Raw genomic sequence first — 24,459 nt, 5'->3', positions numbered from 1 at the left:
TGCGTATTATTTAGAGTCGACCAAAAAAATCGCAAGTTTTAATTTAGAAATCTTCTTTTTCTTTTATGAAAAAGCTAACTAACTTTGTCAGTTATTCTAGAGTATCTGGCAATGGAATATTAGTAGAACAAAAAAATTCAGGATAATGTCAATGATTTGGTGAAACTTTTTTGCTTAGTGACTTCTAATCAAATGGGAAGAGAAAATATCGAGAAACTGTAAATGAACATCTCAAAGGTGAAAGTAAAATCATCACAAAAATTCCGAAGCAAATTATGTATTATTCTGAAAACTTTATTAACCCTTTGTAAGTCAATACATTATTTTGGCTTCACATATGAATTTCTTTACATGTACACAATTAGCATCGTTAAATTTGGAATTTTTGAATTCAAGACAATATTCTTCTCCATTATAATTATTGGGCTCTCCTGCGTTCCATCTTTCATAAGGTAGAGGTTGTCCTGTGGTAATCGAAATAAATTCCTATTCCCCGCCAAACAGTATCCAGACAGCCAAATATAATATTCTGTAAAAACTGTTAAGAGCGCATCCATTTCTTGGCTGCTTTCGATGTTCACCAAATTACCTCCTAGCTGTCGACAAATGTGACTCGCTTTATACCAGGTTGCTTTCTCCTCACTGATTCGGTACAATTTGTTGCCAATTTGAAATGGGAAATTACCTCGCAATTCATCATTTGAATCTGCTGGGGTAATTATTTCAGACTGAGCTAAAACTTCAATTTCTAAATTAGATCAAGGCTTTTGAATCCTTCGTATTCTTCACTTACTCGTCTTATTTGCCATGGAAGAGTGCAAAAGTTGCAGGAAAAGTAATAAAAGAGCGAGTTTTCCGATCATGTTGCTGACTTTCGTTGAACTTATGGTTCTGCCCAAATGCTTTCCGAATTTATACTAATCCCAGATTGTGCACTTATCGTACGTGAAGTGGCGATAATTAATAATGTTGTATTCGATCCGCATATAGATTTATGATCATTGTTTATTGATGGGTGTATGGGTCTATTGTAAAACTTTTGAGTATTTGATCAGGAGAAATTATAATCTTGCAATCTTTACTGTCGGTATAATGAGCAAATCCTGTTTCATTTCCGTCTTTTTGAAGATTTGATAACGTTCGAATGTAGGTAAACTAATTGTGCTTATGAAGCAAGTTAACAAAGATAACAAATCGAATCATTCTGTCAAACTTTCTTTTCATGATTGCTTTGCATTTCAATCAACTTAGTTTGAACAATTCAAATGGTTGAGTTAAACCGTCTTCATAACGTAAAACTTAAAACCAATAGATGAATTGAATATTTGGAATGTCGAAATATCCTGAATTTTCGGGTACTTATGTAAAATGAATTTAAGAATTCCTGTGTGAGGGCTTTGCGTATGTTAAATAGGAATTAGATATTAGGATGTTCTTAGATAAATGCATTATAATAAAAGTCATTCATAATATAGGTATCTTAGTACTTCATCTAACGGGTAATTGTTCCCCACTTAGGATTCCCTTCGACACTTCCATATAAATGTCCGTTTTATTGTCCTCTCCATCTATGAAACTCATTCCATCTATTGTAGGGAATCGGCTTCTCAGTCTTGATAAATTGAATATTTCTTGGCAGACTATTTAAAACTATCCTGGGCGATTCAATAGAAATTATTTATATTTAACATTATAAAGAAACAGTGCGACCAATTAAATCTTCTCTAGTGAAATATTGATTTTGTTTATATTAATTTGCTTTATTAATACATTATTTTAGCTTCGCATATAAATTTGCGCAATATAATGCACGAATTGTCATTTAACGCTGTTCGATCAAATTCACCACAAAACTCAACACCATTACGATTATTGGGCTCTCCATAGTCCCATCTAAAATATGGCATGATCTCTCCTGTGGCGATAGAAATGAACTCGCGGTCCTTTGCCAGACAGTATGCGGATATCCAATAACGATCAATGGGTATAATTGAAAGGAGATCATCCATTTCGTCGCTACTTTCAATATTGAGTAAGTTTCCTCCCAACTGTCGGCAAATGTGCGCCGCTTTGTACCAGTTTACACGCTGATCTTCGATTCGGTAAAATTTCTTGCCAATTTGGAGTGGGAAATTGCTTTCCAATTCATCAATCGAAGATGCTTGGGTAATTATTTCAGGAGCTGAAACTTTAATTAATCAGTTAGATCAAGGCTTTTGAATCCTTTGTATTCTCTTACTCGTCTTATTTGACATTGCAAAGTGGCAAATTTGCAGAAAAATTAGGAGAAGACCAAGTTTTCCGACCATGTTGCTGACTTTCGTTCAACTAATGATTCCTTGTGAATACTTTCCGAATTTATACTATTCCAAAAGTCCATACTTATCGTAAGAAAAATGATTTTATTTGTTATCATTGATAACTTCAACAAGTAAATTATGAATTGCTTTAATCTTTATGGGTTGTGCGTACTTTGTGATCAGTATTCCGGTTATTTTTTCACCTAGTCGTTGAAGTGTACGTGAAATAATATATTAATTATAGTTTCATTATTAACACCTTGATTAAACTTCTCATGAATAGTTGCGGAGATTATTGAAAACTTTATTAAACCTTTGTAAATCAATACATTATTTTGGCTTCACATATGAATTTCTTTACATGTACACAATTAGCATCGTTAAATTTGGAATTTTTGAATTCAAGACAATATTCTTCTCCATTATAATTATTGGGCTCTCCTGCGTTCCATCTTTCATAAGGTAGAGGTTGTCCTGTGGTAATCGAAATAAATTCCCTATTCCCCGCCAAACAGTATCCAGACAGCCAAATATAATATTCTGTAAAAACTGTTAAGAGCGCATCCATTTCTTCGCTGCTTTCGATGTTCAGCAAATTACCTCCTAGCTGTCGGCAAATGTGATTCGCTTGATACCAGGTTGCTTTCTCCTCACTGATTCTGTTGCCAATTTGAAGTGGGAAATTACCTCGTAATTCATCAATTGAAGGTGCTTGGGTAATTATTTCAGACTGAGCTAAAACTCCAATTTCTAAATTAGATCAAGGCATTTGAATCCTTCGTATTCTTCACTTACTCGACTTATTTGCCATTGAAGAGTGCAGAAGCTGCAGAAAAATAATAGAAGAACGAGTTTTCCGACCATGTTGCTGACTTTCGTTTAACTAATGATTCTTTGTAAATGTTTTTCGAATTTATACTATTCCAAAAGTAAACACTTATCGTAAGTGTAGTGATCATTTATAGTTACAAGGAAGAAATTGTGTATTGCTTATCTTTATGAGTGTTGCATACTTTACGCTATTGATCAGGATTCCTGTTTGATTTTTGGTGTAGTTAAAAATGCTATAACGATTGACTTCACGAAGCAAGTTAAAATTATATGAAATCGATTCAATATGTTAAACATTCTTTTCTTGGTTGTCTAGCAGTTCAATTAACATCGTTTCACATTTAACTCGCTCGGACTTCAGTATAGAAACATTAAAACCAATTGATGAATTAAATATTCAGCATGTCGAAAATGAATGTAATAATTTATAATATAATACGTTTGAAATATATCTTTGGGTTAAATAGGTATTAGATTTTATTCATTAATTTCATTTGAGATAGATTGTTTGCTCTTATTTTCAGATCGGGCTCGTCGTGGAATTTGAAGAAGGTTTAATAGTGTTATGTACTCAAGAATATGACTATTAAAAATATTGAGAATAAGTTAAATTGTATATTGTTTTTCGTTCGATTTATTTGTCTGGTAACTTTGTGAATTAACTAATTGTAATTCATCAATAAAGTATGTGTGCTTGGCACACATAGTACTTCAAATTTTCACAATTTTCCGCACTCAGGAATCCCTTGGTCATTTCCACACACAAATTATCACGGTCCAAATATCCCTCCTTCCATCTATTGTAGGGCATCGGCTCTCCAGTCGTGATGGATAGAAAAGTTTTTGACAGACTGTTTGAGGATGTCCAGAGCCTGTCCGATGGATATAAAGCAGCAAACAAATCCATTTCTGTACTGCTCTCAATGTTCAACAAGTATCCGCCCATCTTACGGCAGTTGTTGACTGCATTATACCAATTGACCTTCTCCTTGGACTCAACGTAATAAAGTTTCTTGCCAATTTGGAGATTGAACTTGCCACATGAGGCGACACATTTGGAAGAATCGCTCAATTGAGTATAAGTTTGTGCTGTAAGCATTTCTAGTTTATTCGACAAGACTTTGAATCTTCTTTGGATTACTCACGTATTTCCATCGACATGGACAGATGACACAATTGAAGGCAGAAGAAAAGGAAAACTAGTTTCGGACTCATTTTGAATGTTTAAACAGAACTGACGACTTTTTCGGAAAGTCTTCAGCATTTATTCTAAAATTTTGCACTCGATTGAAATTATCGGAGAATTCGCAAAATCTGATAAGAGTTCGCAATAAAATTAAGAACTGCTTATTAAGAAATTGGGGTAATAACCACTTCAAGAAAGGAAACGGAAGTAACTGTTGTATTAGATATGTACATATTTCTCTCATAAATCAATTTAATTGTTCTAATACCGACAAGGTATGTTCTTATCGGTACCAACTTATTAATGTATTTTTTCACTGTTTGATGTTATGTCATGTGTTAAAAGCACTATAAATTATTCGAATTTGTTAATGGCTTTTAAAGGTGTTTCTAAAGGCAAAAATAAAATGAATGAATGACACAGACGACCAATTTAGCCATTTAAACATCAAATCAATTTGAATTTGTTTCTCCTTAAGAACGTTACTAGACAATTATATTATTGTCTTAAATACTGTTTTTTTTTAGTACAGTAAAAAAACAAGTAAGAAAGTTACAGTCGAGTGTGCTCGACTGTGAGATACCCGCTACGCATTTTTAATAAAGGCAAAATATTGCGGTATTATTATCAAAATATACGGAAAATACAGAAAAATGCTAAAATATACCAAATGGTATGTTTGGTATATCGATATAGTACACCATTCCAAATATACCATAGACGGCACAATGTATCAGATTGTCGGCCAAAGTAACTAAGAGCCCTAGTAAGTAAGCGTTTTTGCCCATACAAAAGTATTTCTTTAAGAACTTCCACAATTTTTATCTGATCGCAACCAAATTTTCAGGAATCATAACTACTATAGTAATTATTGTATATACCAAACTTTAGCTTTAAAATTACGCTTGTTATTCGATTTTTGATTTGCGGGGGCGGAGGTGGGCGTGGCAAAAATTTGAAACAAACTTGATCTGCGTGCAAACATAACAAATGCTGTCGAAAAAAATTATAGATCTATCTCTTATAGTCTCTGAGATCCAGTGTTTCATATAGACGGACGGACAGACGGACATGGCTATATCGTCTCGGCTGTTGACGCTGATCAAGAATATATATACTTTATAGGGTCGGAGATGCCTCGTTCTACCTGTTACATACATTTCCTGCCGGCACAAAGTTATAATACCCTTCTACCCTATGGGTAGCGGGTATAAAAACATATATTGAGAATTGATAATAACAAAATGATATAAATTTCAATTTCAATATTTGTAAAGAAAGTAAACCTATAGCATATAATTATATTCCACATATCTAACTTTCTACGTAGGTTAGGTTTTCTACGTAAATCACAAAACGTTTCATTTATTTAAAGTTCATTTGTTAAAGATGAATATAAATAATATAAAAAGAAAAAGAATCACGCAAAGGAACGATTTTATAATCTATATTCTATATTCTATATCTATACTAAACTGAATGGTTGAATGGTGATATCAACTCCAAAGAATCAATATCATTACTCTAACACAACAAGTGTATGTGAAATAATATATTAAGTATAATTTCATTATCAACATTTTGATTTAACTCATTATGAATAGCTGCGTATTAATTAGAGTCGACCAATAAATAAATTCGCAAGTTTTATTATATGAATCTTCTTTTTATGAAAAAGCTAACTAACTTTGACAGTTATTTTAGAGTATCTGGTAATGCAATTTTGTAGAACAAAAAAAAATTCAGGATAATGTCAATGATTTGGTGAAACTTTTTGCTAAGTGACTTCTAATCAAATGGGAAGAGAAAATATCGAGAAACTGTAAATGAACATCTCAAAGATGAAAGTAAAATCATCACAAAAATTCCGAAGCAAATTATGTATTATTTTGAAAACTTTATTAACCCTTTGTAACTCAATACATTATTTTGGCTTCACATATGAATTTGTTCATATTGAAACAAAAAGCATCGTTAAATTTGGAATATTTGAGTTCAATACAAGATTCAAGTCCAGCTAAATTATTGGGCTCTCCTGCATTCCATCTTTCATAAGGTAGAGGTTCTCCTGTGGCAACTGAAATAAATTCCCGATTCCCCCCCAAACAGTGTCCAGACACCCAAATAGAATCATCTGTAAAAAACTGTTAAGAGCGCATCCATTTCTTCGCTGCTTTCGATGTTCCACAAATTACCTCCTAGCTTTCGACAAATGTGATTCGCTTGATACCAGGTTGCATTCTCCTCACTGATTCTGTATAATTTGTTGCCAATTTGAACTGGGAAATTGCCTTGCAATTCATCAATTGAAGCTGATGGGGTAATTATTTCAGACTGAGCTAAAACTTCAATTTCTAAATTAAATCAAGGCTTTTAAATCCTTCGCATTCTTCACTTACTCGTCTTATTTGCCATGGAAGAGTGCAAAAGTTGCAGGAAAAATAATAGAAGACCCAGTTTTCCGATCATGTTGCTGACTTTCGTTGAACTTATTCTTCTGGCCAAATGCTTTCCGAATTTATACTAATCCCAGACTGTGCACTTATCGTACGTGAAGTGGCGATAATTAATAATGTTGTATTCGATCCGCATATAGATTTATGATCATTGTTTATTGATTGATTTATGGGTCTACTGTAAAACTTTTGAGTATTTGATCAGGAGAAATTATAATCTTGCAATCTTTACTGTCGGTATAATGAGCAAATCCTGTTTCATTTCCGTCTTTTTGAAGATTTGATAACGTTCGAATGTAGGTAAACTAATTGTGCTTATGAAGCAAGTTAACAAAGATAACAAATCGAATCATTCTGTCAAACTTTCTTTTCATGATTGCTTTGCATTTCAATCAACATAGTTTGAACAATTCAAATGGTTGAGTTAACCCGTCTTCATAATGCAAAGCACAAAACCAATAGATAAATTGAATATTTCGAATGTCGAAATGTCCTAAATTTTCGGGTACTTATGTAAAATGAATTTAAGAATTCCTTGTCTGTGTGAGGGCTTTGCTTATGTTAAATAGGAGTTAGATATCAGGATGTTCTTAGATCAATGCATTCTAATAAAACTCATTCATAATATAGGTATCTTAGTAATTACTTCATCTACCGGGTAATTGTTCCCCACTTAGGATTTCCTTCGACACTTCCATATAAGTGTGCGTTTTATTGTCTCTTCATCTATGAATTTCATTCCATCTATTGTAGGGCATCGGCTTCTCAGTCTTGATAAATAGAATATTTCTTGGCAGACTATTTAAAACTATCCTGGGCGATTCAAAAGAAATTATTTATATTTAACATTATAAAGAAACAGTGCGACCAATTAAATCTTCTCTAGTGAAATATTGATTTTATTTATATTAATTTGCTTTATTAATATATTATTTTAGCTTCGCATATAAATTTGCGGAATATAATGCACGAATTGTCATTTAACGCTGTTCGATCAAATTCACAACAAAACTCAACACCATTACGATTATTGGGCTCTCCATAGTCCCATCTAAAATATGGCATGATCTCTCCTGTGGCGATAGAAATGAACTCGCGGTCCTTTGCCAGACAGTATGCGGATATCCAAAACCGATCAATGGGTATAATTGAAAGGAGATCCATTTCGTCGCTACTTTCAATATTGAGTAAGTTTCCTCCCAACTGTCGGATAATGTGCGCCGCTGTGTACGAGTTTACATACTGATCTTCAATTCGGTAAAATTTCTTGCCAATTTGAAGTGGGAAATTGCTTTCCAGTTCATCAACCGAAGATGCTTGGCTAATTTTTTCAGGAGCTGAAACTTTAATTAATAAATTAGATCAAGGCTTTTGAATCCTTTGTATTCTCTTACTCGTCTTATTTGACATTGCAAAGTGTCAAATTTGCTGGAAAAATAGGAGAAGACCAAGTTTTCCGATCATGTTGCTGACTTTCGTTCAACTAATGATTCTTTGTAAATGCATTTCGAATTTATACTATTCCAAAAGTAAACACTTATCGTAAGTAAAGTGATCATTTATAGTTACAAGGACGAAATTGTGTATTGGTTATCTTTATGAGTGTTGTGTACTTAACGCTATTGATCAGGATTCCTGTTTGATTTTGCGATAACGATCAGATGTTGACTTAATGAAGAAAGTTAACAAAAAAAAGAAATCGAGTCAATCTGTTAAACATTCTATTCTTGCTTGTTTTGTTTCTAATTTATCTGGGTTAAGTTAAACGGACTTCAGAATATTCAGCATGTCGAACTGTTTTGAATTTTGTGGTACATATTTTGTAAAATGAATTTAATAATTCCAAATTCGTTTGAATGATATCTTTGTGTTAAATAGGTACTAGATGTTATGAACTTCATAGAAAAATGGTAGCTTTTGGGTTATCCATCGCACAAAATCTCTCTGAAGACTTTATCAATCCATTTGACATATATGTATGTATGTTTATAGATCGACCTCGTGGTTGAGATTGAAGAAGGTTTTATTGTGTTACGTACTCAAGAATTCATGAGAAATATTGATAATAATATGTAATATGATAATGTAAATTGTATATTGTTTTTCGTTCGATTTATTTGCCAGAAAAGTATGTGAATTAACTAATTATAATTCATCAATAAAGTATGTGTGCTTGGCACACATAGTACTTCAAATTTTCACAATTTATCGAATCCAGAAATCCCTTGGTCATTTCCACACACAAATTATTACGGTCCAAATATCCCTCCTTCCATCTATTGTAGGGCATCGGCTCTCCAGTCGTGATGGATAGAAAAGTTCCTGGCAGAATGTTTGAGAATAGATTAACTTTTGACAGAGTGTTTGAGGATGTCCACAGGCTGTCCGATGGATATAAAGCGGCAAACAAATCCATTTCCGTACTGCTCTCAATGTTCAACAAGTATCCGCCCATCTTACGGCAGTTGTTGACTGCTTTATACCAATTGACCTTCTCCTTGGATTCAACGTAATAGAGTTTCTTGCCAATTTGGAGATTGAACTTGCCACATGAAGCAACACATTTTGAAGAATCGCTCAATTGAGTATAAGTTTGTGCTGTAAGCATTTCTAGATTATTCGACAGGACTTTGAATCTTCTTTGGATTACTCACGTATTTCCATTGACATGGACAGATGACACAATTGAAGGCAGAAGAAAATGAAAACTAGTTTCGGACTCATTTTGAATGCTTAAACAGAACTGACGACTCTTTTGGAAAGTCTATAGCATTTATACTAAAATGTACACTCGATTGGTGAAATTATCAGAGATTTTGCAAATACGATAAGAGTTAGCATTGCGACCGCAATAAATTATACAACCACTTCTAAGCTAATTGGAGATATAACCCCTTCAGACAGGGAAACGGAAGATTTTCATGATTACGGTTAATAATGATGAAAGCCTAATTTTAATTGGATTAACAGTCAGTAAATGACTAAATTATTAATTAAAAGAAATCAGTTTGGTCACAAGCGATTTCTGATCCTTTATTTTAATTCCTTAAGCATCCCCAGTTGTTCTTAGAGCAATCTTTCCTTGGACTGTAGACGGATCTATGCTGATCTGATTTCGCATTTTTTCATTTCATTTTGGAAGCTCCATCGGAGGCAGAAAGAGTATTATTCGGAAGTTTACTCCAGTTGTCTTAACTCCACACAAGTTTGCAATACGTTGTGCTCAAAAATAATCTCTTTACTGTTTCAAAGCCGCATTGATCTCTCCGTTTGATCAAGATTTACATTGTACAACTTTTTTTAGTCACAAAAAGCAAAAAAAAAACGACACTGAGCTTCGCGATTTCACTTGCTCAGAGAATGAGAAACACGTGCTGCCTTTGAATACGTATATATTTTGATAGTTTATATATTCTATAGTTTCTTTTTTGTTTTTAGTTTACTGCTAAAGCAATACAAAATTGTTGTTTAAGCTACGAGTAATATGTATATAACAGCTACTGGCGCACTTATAGAATTGTAATTGTAATTGTGTAATGTATTTCTATATATATATATATATATATTCGCACTAAATATGTATGTACAAAATGTAAATGTATGCATACAATATTCTTAATTAATTTCCACACTCGCACACGCACGCAAATACTCTATATAATAATGCTAAAACGCACATTTCTTCATATAGACAATTCGATCTGGTGCTTATCTAATCATAATGTAATTTATTTATTGCGTACACGTCTATAAGTCTAGAGAAATACAATATATTTATATAGTATGAGAGTAGGGCATTCATTTATCCTCTCAGTTGAATGAATGTATGATTCAAATTATAATTCCACACTCTGTTGATATAGTACATATGTATAATTGTGTAGTTCGATACAGTTTATAATAGTATTGCAATAAGTTTTGGGACTCTTCTTTCATTCCTTATCCTTCTTCATTTTCGATTACAATTGTATAATAATATTGGAAAGAATTAAAGTGCTGGGATGAACAGAAAAGATGAGGAAACATTGGCTTTGGGAATGCGTATCACAGATACACAATGTATCCAAAGTCGCCTGTGCTACAAATGGATTATTTAATAAACATTTGTCTACGATTTCGTAGGAACACTTTGCGGTCTTCTAGTTGCACAATACAAAAGGTTGCATCAATCGAAACATTTCCAAAATATCTTCTTATTTATATATTTCTAGTATAGTCAGTCAGTCAGTCGTTGGCCTCTCTTGGCACCTGTTTTACTATTCAGATATTTGGTACATATGCGTAATCTAGGGAAATGTTTCAATCTTCAAATGCATCTTCATCGTATTGTCTTGGCTAATTTCTTAGTTTCGTTGTGTGCGAAAAAGGCCTTTTGTGTTAAGTTTTGACTTTCTTTTCTACTCGTAACAAATATTCTTCAGCAGGCGGCTGGGATATGTTTCAAAGCACTAAACTCAAATGAAAGAGAGAGAGTGAGTGGGTGAGAGGAAAGGAGGATAGATAACTAATGCTAAATGGTTTTGAAGACATATTTAGGAGGACTAATCATAACATATATAATTTGCACTAATTGAAAATTGTATTTCTTTCGGTTTAACATAATAGTATAATATATATTTATGCTGTTGCTTTTGCTGCCACCTTCTTTGTTCTCTCTCCGGGTTTTGTTTCGAATTTTCTGGTATGCTTAATGTAAATAAATTATATCACAACAATAGAGACAAAGTTTGTGGTCAGTGTGAGTGTGAGCTGAAGTGTGTGTTCTCAGGTGTGTGTTTGTGTGTGTAGTGTTGCTTTCGAGTCAAGAAAACGAAACGAACGAGGGCTGCACGCAGACTACAAAATACATACGAGATATGCTTATATACAAAACGTTGGGCTTATTACAACAATGAATTTGGAGCACTCACACACACACGTTATACATAAATCCATATATATACACACTACACACACACACAAGCACGCACACACACACATACTATTCTGCACCCACACAGACACAGACAAGCGGGCGCGTTTGCGCACAGCAAATGTTCCACTGAGATCCAAGATACACAAGAGTGACGCCCCCTCAAGTTGGAGGCGTGTCCCGTCCAGCGCTCACTTAATACTAACTCTTGCTGAGCGCCTTCTTTTTCCTTTGTACCAGAATATCGTAGAACGGATTGTGGCTGATGGACTGCGTCAGTCGCTTGATCCATTCCTGTTGATCCTCCTCCGTTGCGGCCGACATGCGATACACCGTGTGCTTGCCCTCCACCACCTGATAGATAAATCGAAATCGAAATGTGAATAGAATTCAGCTTCAGAAGTTTACTTCCTTCGTCGTCTTTTACCTTGCCCTCGGAGTCAGTCTTGCATGCCTTGATAATATCAGCGCCGCCGGTGGCAAAGAGCTCAAAGCAATGCGGTTTACTGCGATCCTGAATCTCACGCACCGATATATTCTCCAGCGGTATAATGCCACGCGGCTCCTTATCCGTTGTATACTCGAAATAATACAGGCAATTGTCGTTCAGTATGAACCAGCGTCGCTTCCACGATTTGTATCTGCACATACACAGTATAAATATTTTTAGCATTTCCAACATCAAGTTGCAATTCGAATTTAACTCCTACCTGCCGCCTTGTTTCCATAGCCAGCCCTCCTTGTCGGGATTGAAGAAGGTGTGCATCAGATCGTTGCCATCATCTTGGGGTATCTTAAAGGGTTCCGTTCGTATCGATTCGTACAGCGATTCGAGTAAACCGCGTGGCAAATCGCCTCCGTTGTTGATGCCACGATTCATCGAGATGAATTGCTCAACGGTGGGTTTGTCTTTGACCTTTTTTTTATTGGGATCCAACATTGAGAACAGTGAATATTAGAGAAACTTTCAACACCATTTCCAAACGCACTTTGCAGAGAGAGATAAATACACTTTACGATATTGACACTAATTGGGGTTAGATGCTGATGATGCTTTTGGCTAGCCAATTAGTTGACACTCGTGTGAAATGCTTTAGACTTGACCTATTTATAGCACAATTTTATAATTGCTGCTGCTGCTTCTACTGCTGCTGTTGCTGCATGCGGAAGTGGCGTCGTGTGCGTCGATAATTGCCAGCTGACAGGCGACACAAGTTAGAGAAACAGAATGTGTTTTCAATTCCGCACAACATTTTTGGGACACGCGTTTCGCGATTTCTTTTTCGCCAAAAAAGAAAACAATTCAAAAGAAACACACACTGAACTTCCTTCCGGTGGGCGAACATCATGACAGTGAATTGCAATTTGTTGGCAATAAAAACACACAACACAGAATGAATTTAACAAGTTTCTTTTTTTGAGTTTAGCACAGATACAAAATAAATTTGTAACTTTTGAATGGTGATTTTTTACTTCCTAATTTGTTTTCGTTTAGAGAACTTGCTGTTCGATAACAGATTTATATTTTATCACTGAAATTTTCTCTTTTAAATGGGAATTGTTTATAGAACTTTTTCGTCCTAATTTGTCTCCCTCTTCAGCGTCATATTTATAAAATTGACTGCATATTCTAGAATTTTGTTGTATATCAGCATAGATACAAAATAAATTTGTAACTAATGAAAGGGAATTTTGTTTTATAGAACTTTTTTGTCCTAATTATTTTTGTTTTTCAGTAACATTTAAATCACTTGTGGCCTCTATATCATATTTCTGTTTTGATTGGAATAAATTTGGAACTATTAAATACGAATATTTTTTTAAAGAATTTTTTCGTTCTAATTTGTTTTCCTTTTTAGGGTCATATTTATGAAACTTTTATATTGTGAATTCTTCTTCCTAATTTGCTTTCATATCTAAAACTTGTTTGCCTGGATTTTTCATGTTAGCAGCATAGATACAAAATAAATTTGTAAATATTACATATGATTTTTGTTTTATAGAACTTTTTCGTTCTAAATTGTTTCCCTTTTTAGTAACTTCTTTTTGCTGTTCTACATTATATTAATATTTTTGATTGGATTTTTCATGTTAGCAGCATTGATACAAAATAAATTTGTAACTTTTTTGCGTCCTAATCTGTTTCCCTTCTTCAGTGTCAATTACATCAACATATTTATCTTTTTGGGTGCCATTTGTTTGGATAATGCTATCCACTTTTTTGAAAAATATCGTAAACTTGACTCACCGATGGATTGTGTAGAGATGTATTGAGCATAATGATGGCAAAACTGAGCACATAGCAGGTATCTGTGTTGGTAAAAATATCCAGATTGAGTTGACAATATCGCTGGGCAAAGCATTCCATCATGCGATCGATCTTTTGCGCCTCGCCAGGCAATCGAAATGACCACAGAAATTGCCTAGAATAGAATAGGAAATATAATCAAAACATTATTATCAATTCAATTAGCTGAAAAGAGAGTGAGAGATGGAAGACATACCTCAGTGCTTGCACCAGTATCAGATTGGTGAAATCATGCAGGGCAACGAATGCCTTTAGCACATCCTCGTTGAAATCGTTTTTCTCGCCGAGGTAATCGCCTGGAAGAGAACGCGCAGTGAAATTTATGTTATGCGTTATGAACTTTTAATTGAATTTATTCGCCCAACTACCCTCCCCCAAAGTAAAGTCGTTGAACTCTGACTCTTACCTATTGCCGTTTTGTTGAGTCCCTCGCCCTTGTAGAGGAAATGCGCCACATCCTGTGGATCATGGCGTAGCAGTCGATTCTCCACAAGATACTCGATGCCTGCGAAGAAGATAGACAGAGAATATTTGTTAAAATTGCAATTAGTCGTGGTTCTATTGTACTTTCCAAAAGATAAGAAAACACCCGGAAACAGCTACCAACCAAGGCAGAGGCAAATGCAGGCCACAGCGAGCACAATCTCCCATATATGTAAATATTTATATATGTATGAAGACTGCGTTCGTATCGTCGTCAGTGAGCCGCAACATAAACCACACAGTAATCTCAATATAATAATAAATAAAGCAAAACACTAAGGAGCGGCCTTTGCTGTCGCTGTCGAAGTCGATGTCATTATTTGCCAATCAAAACGCGGAGGGTTCCAGAGACTCGAGTCTCTGAATCCGACTGCAGCAATTTGCGATAAAAGCCGGAAAGCAACAGAGCTCGAGGCAACATATAAAGTAAACACATTTAGAGCAAAGCAACACCCAACAACAACAACAACAGCGGCAACGACAGCAACAGAAAATGCGACAATCGACAGCCAAATTTGGCAATCGCGTGTGTTGGTACACACAACAGACGCTAGGTGGCGCCGTAAAAAACAATGCGCCCCAGGGACGTTCGTTGAGAAGATATCATCATAAATACACATAGATGAAATGAGGAAGCTACAAACAAAATGGAGTAATAAAAGGGTTGCCATATTCAAGCAAATTACATTTATATACTAAAAAACAAAGAGAGGTCAGCATATTAGGGAATTAAAAATGTAATGCAGTATTTTTATATACTGAACTTTATGCTGTCAATAATTAAGTTATTTAAATACATATTAAAGAAATGAGAAGTTACCATATTAATTAAAAAAATTTCATCTAAATTACATTGTCAATAATTCAGCTATTAAAAGCTAATAAAAAAAATTGTTGGTTGCCATTTTAAGCTAATAAAGTTATAAATTGTAATATAGCACTCTAATTGCCCGTAATCATAATCACATAATTATGACAATAATAAAGTTATTTCCGTTTACAATTATAACTGACAATTGCAAATCATGTAATTTAAGATAAAAAGTTATAATTGAGGAAATCAGTTTTTGAAAAAGCAACAAAAATTGTCAAAAAGAAATTGTCATTTTAGGTATTAGTTTTTCAATCATCATATCATTGAATTTAATAATTCCATCACTTTTGTTATATAGTGTGAAATGTTTTGAACTTAATAGATGTATTATTATTGTTATATAGGGGCAAGTTTAATATGACTCATCGTCTAATTACTCCATAATTTAATTAACTTGATAATGATGAATATATTGAAAATGATAATAATATTGTAAAAATGATAATAAATTAATCAAATTATAATAAAATGTCAAAAATTATAGTAAAATAATAAGAACAAACATTGAATGGCAAGCAATAAATTTGAACTTTTCTTTCCTTAGGAAGTTCGAATGATTATCATTTAAAATAATGAGCTTTTAATTGATGTATATAAATCACATTATTCCTAAGAATAACACACAAAACACTTTGGAAGCAACCCTCGCTTCGGCCAAACAACAAGTTGAGCGCTTTTCATTCTTTTTGTCGCTGTTTTTCTTGATAGCCAGACAGATTGGCTTTTCAGATTGAGGCTTTTGTAGTTTTGTTGCTGTCAATGGGAATCCATATACACCACAATGACAACAATAATAATAATGACAACAACAACAACAACAACAACAGCAAGAACAGAAATGACAATGACAACAATAATAATGGAGAAATGGCAACGATAATGACAAAGGAGTCGCCGCCTCGAGGAGTCGCAAAAGTTTTTGCGTGTCGCTGAGCGAGAGGGAGAGGAAGTGAAGAACCGAGAAGGGGGCTCGTCACACGCGATTAGCATCAGCAAGTTGGCAGCTCCACACTACCAAGCGGCAGCACCTCCCACCCAGACAATGTATCGCTGCTGTGCGTTATGGATGGCACATTTGTGAGCTATTAATTTAAGTGTGTGTGCGTGTTTTCTTTTCTTTTTTTTTTTGTTTGTGGTGTGTGATGTGGAGTGTGGGGGCTGATGTGGATAATCGGCCGATAAAGCGACAAATGACGACCCGACTGTCACCTCCCCACACTCCTCCCCTCCTCTAGGGACTTTTGCTCATGTGCAAGTTTTTAATGGCGTCTCCTTCGTTTTAGAATTCGAACCCGATTCCCTCTTTGTTATCACTCGTGTCGCTTCGGTCGCTGACTTCAATGTGGATTAGCATTTTTATTGCCGCCCCCTCTGACAATTGGTATTTTATGCAGGATATATTTTCATGCCTTGTTCAATGACAGGCGGAAGATGCGTGCTGTGGCCTAATTTCAACTTGTCAACGTGAATTTATGGCCTAGAGAGGACGATGAAAATATTTGATTGGCTCTCGAAAGTGACACTCAAGAGTGGAGGAAACCAGGTCGAGATCTTAATCGGGAACAGTCAGCGGTTCATGTTAAGAATGTTTGTTATATTGAAGCACTTCTTGAAGTGAAGACTCACTTTTTATACCCACTTAAAAGAATTGAAATAAACTTTAACAAGTACTTCTCTTCTCTCTTCCTAAGACAGTTTTCCCTGTAGATCTTTTGCTTGATATTAACTCACATCTGTTTGGAATCAACTACTGTTCATAGAAGATCTTGGCCTTGTTCGATCTGTCTGTCTGTCTCTTCATTTGTCCGTCTGCCCTTCACGCAGTTGTATATTGCGACATTGACATTTCCATTAAAAGCACTTCACTCTGCCTCATGTCTCTTGGGGCACACGCTCTTGTGGTGATTCCTGCAGCACGTACTACAAAATGTCAACGAACTGTCAAATTTGTCAGCGTTTTAAGCTAGTGAATTCCACTCTGTCTCTCTCTCTCCATCTCTCTTTCACTGACTGCATCTCATTTCAGGCTCATTACGTTATTAAATTAACGTCGAAATTATCTTGAACCCTCTCGACAGCAAGCATTGCATCACATTGAAGCCACCCAATTATGAATATGATGAGTGGAAATTTGCATGACAATTTTCGCTCTCTGGCGCCATGTCACGCTTGCAGTTTTCTCTTTCTCTTTTTCTCTTTTTGGCATTTTACTTCCTTGTCTCCAACATTTCAATTTGTCATCATTGAAATTTCATTTAAATTACTTTTCATGCGCATTTCCTCACGTATAAAGGACACTTTGCTCTGATTAAAATCAGTCACAAAATGATTCTTATTTAATACTTTTACAATGACTCAATCTGTTTGGCTTTTGTTTTCGTAAGAACTGCAGCTACTTTTAGCACATTTCTTGGAATGTCAATCAGTAGCGGGATTCACATTAAACAAAGTGTTTCAAGATATTTGAGGTTTATATCTGAATAACCCATTTAATTTATGAATAAACTTGAGATTCTGTACTTTCCCAGAACCTGCCAAATGTAAACTTCTGTTTACAGCTAATAAAATAGCACTAAATATTGAGAGTATATTTACAGACAAATAAAGTGAAGAACAAGATGTTTGAGAAGTCAAATAAAATACTTCTTTTAAATGAAGAATAACCAATAAAATCCTTGCTTGATATATGAAAAGCAACCAATAGAATCTTTGCTTTGATATATTGAATGCTTTTCAGCTAATAAACATTTCGGTAATAAAATATTACTAAATGTTAGTTGGTAGGTGTCCATTGAATTAGAAAAGCAGCAATGATACAATAGTTTAGTTACTCAAATCGGCATCTATCTTTCAATAGATTAGCTAAATAATAAAATGTCTGCCCAAATATGTTTTCTCCAAATTGAATATAACCAGTACTAAAACATAAACGGACTTTAACAGACAAATAGTTGAAAAATTCTTGAAATTAAAAGATATCAATAAGGTAAATAGTTTCAAACTCTCGAATTTCTGGTGTCAATTGTTGCATTCTTATCATACTATTAATAAAAAGCAAACCAGTGCTGTATTAATTTCGAAAATATACCAAAAAATATACAACAAAAATACTAAAAAATATACCAACGTCTATATTTGGTAGTAGTATAGTACATAGTACTACATCCAATATATGTGGTATATGGTAGTGTAAATATACCATAAAATGCCAAATATAGCAAATTGTCAGCTAAAGCAACTAAGACTGAACAAGTGCAGTGGAAAAGAAATTGTATCTTTAATTTATAGTCTCTGAGATGCAGTGTTTCATAAGGACATTTTACATTACATTGAAGAATCTTTTTTGTCAGTTTTACTATTCATTAAATTTAGCATATTATGAAAACTCACCTTTCTTGGGATCCATGTTGAACTTTTTGCGTCCAATCGACATCTGTTTATCCTTGTTGGAATGCTTGTCCTCGGGCACATCGAGCGCCTCCATTTCGGAGACGACTTCGCACAGTTCATCTTTGATTTGCTGCAAGTGAACGAAAACGAAAGCGGAAAGGAAATTGAATTTAAAGAGTTTACAACTTTCACAAAAAACATATTTGCATGCACAGCTGCAGGAACTCAATTCGCACTCGAGTGTCGAGTATGCTATTCACATATTCGAATTGAGTGGTATTGAGCAAATGAGCGAATGCAGCTGGAATAGAGTCGTATAATTTGCGGAAATGTGGCGACAACAATTGTTGCTAAAAATATCGAAAATAAAAAACAAAACTGTTGACGAAAAGCTCAACAAGAAGTTGTCGTTGTCAGTCAGAGTTGTGAGTACATTCAAAGTAAGTGAGTGTAATGTGCGAATCATTTACATTGGCGACTGGCGCCAAACGGGACGAGCAAACGAATTTGTTTCACTTGAAACAATTTTCGTGATTCGTTGCAAGTGCTAAAAATAGAGAAACAGAGAGAGAGAGAACAATGAAAGCGCAGCACTGAGATTCATGGCGAATTTGATTTAATTGAATTATGCGGCAACAACAAGTACCTGTCACGGTGCGGTTCGCGTCCATTCATGGGGGTCAATTGCGCCTTAGAGGCAGATACAGATACGTTTAACAGTATCCATGAGATACTTGAAGCGTGTCACGCTCACATCGCTGTCGTTGTCGCTGTCTTGCGAATATTCATCACATACATATTATGCTCACAATACGTATGAGCAAAGAGGCGTGACAAATTTGTCAAACATCTAATTGAGAAGCAGCAGCAAGGCTGTAAATGTATCTGTGAAGTCTACAAGTATCTGAGTATCTGTAGCAGCACATTCGAGATACAGTTTAGTGCACTCAAGTGTCTCTCAGTTATTTGTCAAACAGTTGACGCTTGACTTGGCGAATGGCCACGAGACCGGAACATATCAATTGCCCCCCAAGACACAGCATTGCCCCTTCTCCTCCTCCTCTTTCTCTCTCTCTTCTCTGAAGTCTACTGCATGACCTTCTGACTCATTTGCTCAGTCTCTATATGCAAATCGAGTGCGGAATGCCAATTAAAACCGTTGTGGAAAAACAATTGACAACAGCTAAAGATTTTTTTGTCGTCAGCGTCTTGGCAAGTTTGGAAGTTATGCGATGAGCTCATTCCTTGCGATGACCCCAGAGAATTTGCTAATTTTAGAGATTTCCGAAACAGAATCTCAATTCGTCTTTTTCGAGAATTCGATGCGCATCGACTGATTTCTACGGGTCGTTGACGTGACGAATGCTTTTTTTTGTTTTTCTTTTTGCTCCACTTCGAAATTCCGAAATGTCTGAAATGCTGATCAATAATTCCGATCAGCAAACTCGAATTCCGTCTACAATAAAAGTAGACATCGATATAAAAAAACAACTTGATTAGACACAGTTTGGGAATTGAATCTCTGAGAGGTTTTATGCATATGGAACGCGATGCGCTTCCGCTGGGCATTAATAAGCCATAAAAAACCAAAAACACAACGAAACCTTTCAATTAGTGAGGAGTTTGAATTATGTAAATTACCGCGTAGGGTTAAATGATCAGACAGAAGCCAAAGCGAAGCCCTTGGCTATGATAAAAACATTTACCAAATGATCGAAAATTACATAAAATCCAAACCAAAAGGGGACGACGGCGAAGGCTGATCAAAGAGCAACAGGTGGACAACTTCCAGGGGTTATTGATAGAGCAAAGACAGAATTAAAAAACCAACGAGCGAGTGGCAGACGCAAAGCTAATGAACGTCAAGCTTTAAAAATAACTCGACAACAATGTGAACGATGACGCTGAGAACGACAGGTAAACGACGTCGAAGGTGTGGGAACGAGAAAGAGAGAGAGAGAGAATCAGAGAATCAATCAAGAAACCTGTTTCAATGCAATGCAAATTCAATCACACTTCACAACACAATCGAGAGTTGCACAGTGTATGTTGGTTATCGCACATCAAGAAATACTTTTAAATAGCATTTGTTTCACTTAAATGACAATCCAACAATTAGGTAATGTCATTAAGCAACTTATAGAGAACCGATTGCAGATTGTACGCAATCGACAGTTATGAATTGTTTGACGCTGCCAAGTGAACATTCTGAGTAATTAGATCGAGAATTCTATACGAGGTAGTTGGAATATAGGAAGTTATGAAACTAATGAGAAAAGTAGTTGAGAAAACATTTGAATTATAGAGTAAAATCAATTAAGAAATGAGAATAAATACAGGTAACTTGTTGTAAAATAAATTGGTTAGATAAAATGCCTAAGAAAAGGAATATTTAACTTTGAAATACAAAATTAAAATAAAAATAAAAACTAAGAATAATTTTATTTGTGGTTATGAGTAAAGAAGGTTGTAGAAAAAACATAATGAATAAAAATCAACGAGACATTTGTCATTCAGGAAGTTATAAAATCAATGACAAATGTAGTTATGAAAAAATTTAATTATAGAGCAAAATCAATTAAGAAATATGAACAAATATAGGCAACTGTTGTTTAGTACTTTAGTTAAATTAAATGCCTAAGGAAAGAAATTTAATTTTGAAATACAAAGATACAAGATACACACACATAAATAACTTTCCGTTTGTCGGTATGAATAAAAAAGTATTAAAGTCAACTGTGATAGGCATGTGCCATTAAGGAAGTCATAAAACTAATGTGAAAAGTTGATATGCAAAATATGAATTATTAAGGTAATACAATCCAATTGAAATTCCAATTGAGGTAATGACAATTCGTAAGATACATAGAAGAAATTCTTTAGTTTGCCAATATTTTGATACTAAAGATTTTATACTCTGCCAAGTTGTAGTTTAATGATGTAATGAACCTTTTGCTTCATAAAGAAAGTACTTGTAAAGAAAGAAATTCCCTAATGAAACATATTTGATATGCTTCATAAAAAACAAAAGTAGTTTTTGACAAAGTTAGACAGAAATTATTACAGAAAATCAAATGAAGAATTCACATGAGGAAGACATTCATTTATATAGTGAATTTTATCATTAAAAAAGTGTTGTAAGCAAATACCAAACAATATGAAATTTCCATTTAAGACAAATATAATTTACGATCACTAAAATGGATGTAGAGAATAAAATTGTTGCTTAAATATTGTGAAATTTGAGAGAAGTACGCATTTACGCAGCAATATTATAATGAAATATAAATTCAAAATTTGTTAGATAAACTACTCATTAAGTTAAAGAAAATAAGACAGCAACATTATAAAATTGAAATATGTCATCAAATTGAAAAATAAACAGAGAAAAAGAATAGTTGTTATCCATTTCAATAGCAAGATAATAACTTGATGTCGCCTTGGGAACTCGGCACATAATCCGAGACAATTGAGGACGCCTTTCGCAATGACAAAACCCCAACCAACACTATAAAATATCTTTTTTCGCTGTAGTTGTATTTGTTGTTGTGGTATTTCACAAGCGGCGAGGGAATTGCAGACGGCAAGAGATTAGGTTAATTCGCAGAAAGATCACAAAGTAATTCCCAAAGCCCATATCAGATAACAGACACACATGACTGTCTCCGTTCCCCTCGATCAGTCTCCCCTTCCTCCCTCCACCCCTCCTCCACTATCTTCTCTCCCCGTGTGGCGACTCAATCTCATACCTGTGGTCGCCGCAGTATGACGACATTGCTCTGCTCGGCATTGTTGCGATTTCGCTCGATGAGCGTTCGACAACTCTCGCAGAGATTCGCCAGCTGTTGATTGTTGTAATCACTGCTGCTGCTATTGTTGTTGTTGTTGTTGTTGTTATTGAGCTGCTTGCTGCTGTTGTTGTTGTCGGCAATGCTGTTGCTGTTGTTATTCTGCTGCTGCTGCTGTTGCTGACTGATTGAATTGCGCTCCGATTCGCTCTGCGAATTCGAGCTGTCATCAATGAACCGCAATTCACCCGCCTCAGGTGTCAACGGCGAGCTCAACACCGAGCTGCCCGCCTCCCTCTCCTGCTCCCTCTCCGTGTCCAGCTGCAGCGCCTCATTGTCAATGCCCCCCTCAAGTTCATCCTGCACATCGAGCATGCAACCCAGCGAATTGGAGCGCGTTTTGCGAGGCGCTTGAGGCGGTCTCTTGGCCACAATTTCGCCTCGCTCGTTGAGCAAAAGTTCGACGGGTCGCGACACAATCAAAGTGCTCGTCGTTGTCGTCTTATGTGTGTGTGTCAACTCCGAGCGCATGTTGTAGAGCAGCGTTCGAGCATCTTCACTTTGCAATCTGTGGAGCTGCGTCTTGTGGCTGACATCGCTGCAGTTGACGGTTGTCGAGCTCAAAGTGGGACTCGCTGGCGGAGGCGACTCTGCTCGCAGTTCTGTGATCTTATAGGTGGCCACGCTGGTGAACGGCGACAGCGAGGGCGAGCGTGGCGAACGGGGCGTGCCAGTCAGGGGAGTCGTCGCTGGTGTTGTTATGAGAGGCGGCAACTTCTCGGGCAGCGACTTCTCCTTCTTGCAACTGCTGCTGCCGCCCAAATTGCAAAAGCAACGCGCACAAACGCCGCTGCTCAAAGTGCTGCTGCTGCTGTTGCTGCCACTTCCATTGCCGCTGCCACTTCCACTGCCCAGCAGTCGACGTCGATCTTCTTCAGTCTGTGGCGCACTTATGTAGAAGGTGCTGCTGCTGCGACTTCCAGCCACAACTCCGCTTTGAGGTGTTGTTGCCACCGCCGTGGAGCTGAGATCGAAGCAGCTGCGTTGTAACTGCTGCTTGCTGCCAAAGCTGCCACCGCTGCGTGCCCCAAGAGAGCCTGCCGCGCCCTTCTTGGCCTTTGGCTGGCGACGCAGCGAACTGAACCAGTTGCTGATGCTGGGACGCTTCTGATGCAGCGTCTGTGTTGTTGTTGTCGTCATCTTTTCTTTATCCAATTGCTCACTTCCTTTCGCTGTTTGACTCTTGTTGAACGAGTTCTCTCTTTGCACGTTTACGACTTGGATTTCAGGCTAATTATTTTGGCTTCTTCATGGCGCTGAAAAGTGTAGAACGCTATTGTAGCAACCAGCAACACAAAGGGTTACCAGCAATTTACAAGTACAAAAGGTGCGACGCAGCGGCAAGAAAAGCATAAATTCATTAGCTAATTATGCTGCCGATGACAACAGGATGAACACAACAGGAAACGGCGTCAGGCGACCTCAAAAATTTTTCAAATTTCGGTGAGACACAAAACAAATTACGCTAATGGCGCACAGGTTAAGAAAGTTGCCTGGCTTTAATCCCCGACAAACAGGACGACAGGACATCAGCACACAAGTGTGTGGCAAAGCGAGAGGGAGAGAGAGGGAGCGGAGTTAAGGGCAACAGCTACAAATTGAAACGCACATTCAACTTGTGGCCTGGCGTTGATTTATTGCGCTGCCTTTCCTTTCACTTCGCTCTGTTTCAATGTTTGCTCTTTGCATTTTGGGTTTTGCTCGTTCGTAGCGGAAGGAAGTCAGCACGATAAAGCAACTCTGCCTCTGGCTGTGACAACTCTGGCTAACTCTAATTGCAGGCACGATGTTGTTGGCCATGTGGCACAAAACAAAATAATGAATGTCCCCCCTTTAAAAAAAACTCAGTGATCCATATGCAAAAATAAGTA

General features: G+C 36.0%; 4 protein-coding genes across 6 annotated transcripts in view; all 4 read right to left on the bottom strand.

Moving 5' to 3' along the window:
- Positions 1–1,739: 1,739 nt before the first annotated feature.
- Positions 1,740–2,317, bottom strand: LOC132798637 (C-type lectin 37Db-like). Its single transcript, XM_060810573.1, has 2 exons — positions 2,240–2,317; positions 1,740–2,182 (listed from the first exon to the last, which is right to left on the bottom strand). Exons 1-2 carry the CDS (start codon positions 2,307–2,309, stop codon positions 1,764–1,766), a joined length of 489 nt encoding a protein of 162 aa, XP_060666556.1. The 5' UTR covers positions 2,310–2,317; the 3' UTR covers positions 1,740–1,763.
- A 1,330-nt stretch (positions 2,318–3,647) lies between these two features.
- LOC132798574 (C-type lectin 37Db-like) lies at positions 3,648–4,355 on the bottom strand. Its single transcript, XM_060810483.1, has 2 exons — positions 4,277–4,355; positions 3,648–4,220 (listed from the first exon to the last, which is right to left on the bottom strand). The coding sequence occupies exons 1-2, from the start codon at positions 4,344–4,346 to the stop codon at positions 3,808–3,810; spliced, it is 483 nt and encodes a 160-aa protein (XP_060666466.1). The 5' UTR covers positions 4,347–4,355; the 3' UTR covers positions 3,648–3,807.
- A 4,497-nt stretch (positions 4,356–8,852) lies between these two features.
- Positions 8,853–9,515, bottom strand: LOC132798493 (C-type lectin 37Db-like). The gene is made up of 2 exons (XM_060810365.1): positions 9,428–9,515; positions 8,853–9,371 (listed from the first exon to the last, which is right to left on the bottom strand). Exons 1-2 carry the CDS (start codon positions 9,495–9,497, stop codon positions 8,929–8,931), a joined length of 513 nt encoding a protein of 170 aa, XP_060666348.1. The 5' UTR covers positions 9,498–9,515; the 3' UTR covers positions 8,853–8,928.
- A 966-nt stretch (positions 9,516–10,481) lies between these two features.
- LOC132787585 (cytohesin-1) overlaps positions 10,482–24,459 on the bottom strand; it is a 42,195-nt gene continuing 28,217 nt past the window's right edge. For 2 of the 3 annotated variants that reach the window (XM_060794738.1, XM_060794746.1), the window contains 7 exons: positions 18,741–18,870; positions 14,400–14,498; positions 14,190–14,289; positions 13,934–14,108; positions 12,396–12,601; positions 12,113–12,326; positions 10,482–12,039 (listed from right to left, as the gene is read on the bottom strand). In XM_060794738.1, coding sequence (XP_060650721.1) covers positions 11,887–12,039; positions 12,113–12,326; positions 12,396–12,601; positions 13,934–14,108; positions 14,190–14,289; positions 14,400–14,498; positions 18,741–18,870 — 1,077 coding nt within the window. In that variant the 3' untranslated portion in view covers positions 10,482–11,886. Of the gene's footprint in view, positions 12,040–12,112; positions 12,327–12,395; positions 12,602–13,933; positions 14,109–14,189; positions 14,290–14,399; positions 14,499–18,740; positions 18,871–22,489; positions 23,845–24,459 lie in introns of all 3 variants that reach the window. The other variant, XM_060794731.1, reaches the window with a different exon arrangement.

The sequence above is a fragment of the Drosophila nasuta genome, chromosome 2L (assembly GCF_023558535.2).
Source record: "Drosophila nasuta strain 15112-1781.00 chromosome 2L, ASM2355853v1, whole genome shotgun sequence".
Classification (NCBI taxonomy): Eukaryota; Metazoa; Arthropoda; class Insecta; order Diptera; family Drosophilidae; genus Drosophila; species Drosophila nasuta.
This window is presented reverse-complemented; position numbering and strand designations above follow the sequence as displayed.

What these genes read in the sequence shown, in the direction of transcription:
- LOC132798637 (XM_060810573.1), bottom strand. Translation starts at nt 2,309, where the DNA reads ATGGTCGGAAAACTTGGTCTTCTCCTAATTTTTCTGCAAATTTGCCAC. An exon ending in TGCAATGTCAAATAAGACGA is followed by an intron (nt 2,183 to 2,239) that starts GTAAGAGAATAC and finishes TTAAAGTTTCAG; the next exon opens with CTCCTGAAATAATTACCCAA.
- LOC132798574 (XM_060810483.1), bottom strand. Translation starts at nt 4,346, where the DNA reads ATGAGTCCGAAACTAGTTTTCCTTTTCTTCTGCCTTCAATTGTGTCAT. An exon ending in GTCCATGTCGATGGAAATAC is followed by an intron (nt 4,221 to 4,276) that starts GTGAGTAATCCA and finishes AAATGCTTACAG; the next exon opens with CACAAACTTATACTCAATTG.
- LOC132798493 (XM_060810365.1), bottom strand. Translation starts at nt 9,497, where the DNA reads ATGAGTCCGAAACTAGTTTTCATTTTCTTCTGCCTTCAATTGTGTCAT. An exon ending in GTCCATGTCAATGGAAATAC is followed by an intron (nt 9,372 to 9,427) that starts GTGAGTAATCCA and finishes AAATGCTTACAG; the next exon opens with CACAAACTTATACTCAATTG.